The 2,829-nt window shown below is 38.2% G+C and overlaps 1 protein-coding gene across 6 annotated transcripts in view; it reads right to left on the bottom strand.

Annotated features, from left to right (window-relative positions):
• RAP1GDS1 (RAP1, GTP-GDP dissociation stimulator 1) overlaps positions 1–2,829 on the bottom strand; it is a 219,188-nt gene that overhangs the window by 29,103 nt on the left and 187,256 nt on the right. For 5 of the 6 annotated variants that reach the window (XM_006872955.1, XM_006872952.1, XM_006872956.1 and 2 more), the window contains one exon: positions 1,460–1,599. In XM_006872955.1, coding sequence (XP_006873017.1) covers positions 1,460–1,599 — 140 coding nt within the window. The remainder of the gene's footprint in view (positions 1–1,459; positions 1,600–2,829) is intronic. The other variant, XM_006872953.1, reaches the window with a different exon arrangement.

Raw genomic sequence — 2,829 nt, forward strand, 5'->3', positions numbered from 1 at the left:
ATCAGTTGTGAGATTTTTTTGTTTTCTATATATTGAGGTGTAACCCATACTGAAGAGTACACTTTTTATGAAGTCCTCTTGGCTTTCAGCAAGTTAGGTTGTGTTATCTACATATCGCAGGTTGTTGATCAGTTTTTCTCCATCTGTAATGCCACATTCTTCTTTATATAGGCCAAATTCTCAGATCATTTGCTCAACATATAGACTGAATAATTATGGTGAAAGGATACAACCTTGGCAAAAACCTTTTCTGTTTTATACCATTCACTATCTATCCCCTTGTTCTGACCATCTCTTGGTGTATGTACAAGTTCCACATGAGCACAATTAAATTATCTAAAATTCCTGTTTTGTGCAATGTTATCCATAATTTATTATGATCCACAGTCACCTCTTGCATAGTCAGTAAAACACAGACAAATATCTTTCTAGTATGCTTTGCTTTCAGCCAAGATTCCCCTGGTATCAGCAGTATATCCTTCAATCCAGGTCCCCTCTTCTGAATCTGGCTTGAACTTTTGGTAGTTCATTCTCATTATACTATTATAACCAGTTTTGAATTGTTCTCAACAAAAACTTTGTTTGCATATATTATTAATGATCTTGTTCATTCTGTTGGATTATCATTCTTTAGAAAAGGCACAAATATGGATTTCTTTCAGTCAGTTGGCTAGGTAGCTGCCTTCTAAATTTCCTGGCACAGATGAGTAAGCACTTCCATCACTGTATTCTTTTGTTGTGACACCTCTATTGCTATTTTGTCAATTACTGGGACATTTCACCAATACCTTCAGTGTAGCCTGGACTTCTTTCAATAGCATTGGTTCTTGATCATAGTACTTCCTGAAATAAATGAAGGTATGATCAATTCTTTTTGGTACCGTGTATCTCTTCCATCTTCTTCTGAAACTTAATACATCGTCAGTTGTTTGCCATAGAATTCTTTAGTATTGCAACTTGAGGCTTGTATTTTTCCTTCAGTTTGTTCAGCTGGAAAAGTATAGAGAGTGTTCTTCTCTTTTGGTTTTCTAACTCCAGGTCTTTGCACGTTTCATAATGACCCTGGTACAGAGTTTCCAAGGCTGTAAATCTTTATAGGAGCAGAAGTCTCATTTTTCTCGCATGGAGAGGTTGGTAGGTTTTGAAATGCTGACCTTGCAGTTAGTAAACAGAAGGCTTATCCTACAGCACCAAGAGGGATCCTTATCTTATGCTATGGACTAGAATTAAACAAAAAAGTTCAATCTTCAATTTTTCTTAAAGCCCAGAATTATTGATTACTGTACTTCAGTAGGCATTTGACAAATGTAATTAATTATGGTTTCTTCATGGAATTCACTTTGAACAATATACTTAAATATGTAGAAATGTAACTTTATGCTGTAGGATCTAGAGTACTTGATTTTCCCCAAAGGGTCATTCTAATGTTTACTAGTGAATAGTTTCCTCTGAAACTTACCTTAGATTTACTGTGCCGTATGAGAGCCGAGAGCAGTCTGTTTGACTCCCCCATCACACCAGCATGGTCTTTGGCTTCACACCATTCCACCAAACGCTCCACTAATTTAACGTTCTTTCCCAGTTGCTCAGCAGCTTCTGCTATAGGAAAGAACGTAAGCCACAAAAGAACGAATCACTGAAAGGAAATCAACTGAAATAAAGTTTTAAGAGTGTGGAGGAAATTGCATGCCTGAAAACCACAACAAAACAATTTTATTAAAGCAAGGAATGCAAATACTCCCTATCTGATGGACTATTTGATCTTTTCTATAAAATTATATGGTGGCTGTGTGCTGTGGAGTTGGTTCTGACTCATAGTGACCCTGTATGGGGTTGCCGAGGCTATAAATCTTTACTGGAGTAGAACGCCTCATCTTTCTCCTGCAGAATAGCTGGGAGTCTTGAACTGCTGACCTTGCTGTTCGCAGCCCAATTCGAACCCACTACGCTACCAGAGCTCTTGGTTTAGCACTGTGGTTTAATGCGCCAGACTGCAAAGCCATTTGAACTGCAAGGTCGGTGGTTCAAGCTCACCAGTTGCTCCTTGGAAACCCTATACAGGGTCGCTATGGGTCAGAATCGACTCAACAACACTTAACAACAACAATAAAGTTATAAGCTTTTATACAAAATATAAAAGTAAATAACTCCATATTTTTTTAGTTAAACTGTTATTGTTAAGTGCTGTCGAGTCGGTTCTAACCCACAGCAAGCCTGTACAGGGTTTCTGAGGCTGTAAATCTTTATGGGAGCAGAAAGCCTCATCTTTCTCCCGCAGAACAGCTGGTAGTTTCAAACTTCTGACCTTACGGGTTTGCAGCCTGATTTGTAACCACTACGCTACCAGAGCTAAACTAGGCAGTCTATTATTACTCTGGCAGACTATAACTAAAAGTTGTTAGAAGAACTATAAGCAATAAATATAAACAGGAGTTTAGAGTTTAGGAATAAATACACACAATTGATTCTAAGGGATAATTTTCACTACTGTATCTGCAAATGAAAACATATTTTTACTGTTTGAAAAATTAAAAAGAAAAGTTCACTGTCACCGTATTGAGGCATGATGATTTTAAAGACAATGTACAAATGTGCATAAAATGCAAAAAAAAAAAAAAACAAAAAACCCTACGATCGGCAACCTAAGACAGAGCCATTGCCATGCTGCAATGAGTTTCGATGACGGGTAAGACTGAGGAATTCACATTGACCGCCTAAGACAGGCAGCGTCCCTTAAACAAATAATAAATAAGGGGGAATCTGATGCAGACCGTGCAGACCCGGTCAGGCGTTCAAGTCCCCGTGGGCCCAAGCGTTGCTGACCGTCCA

Source organism: Chrysochloris asiatica, unplaced genomic scaffold, assembly GCF_000296735.1.
Source record: "Chrysochloris asiatica unplaced genomic scaffold, ChrAsi1.0 scaffold00216, whole genome shotgun sequence".
In the NCBI taxonomy this organism is placed as follows: Eukaryota; Metazoa; Chordata; class Mammalia; order Afrosoricida; family Chrysochloridae; genus Chrysochloris; species Chrysochloris asiatica.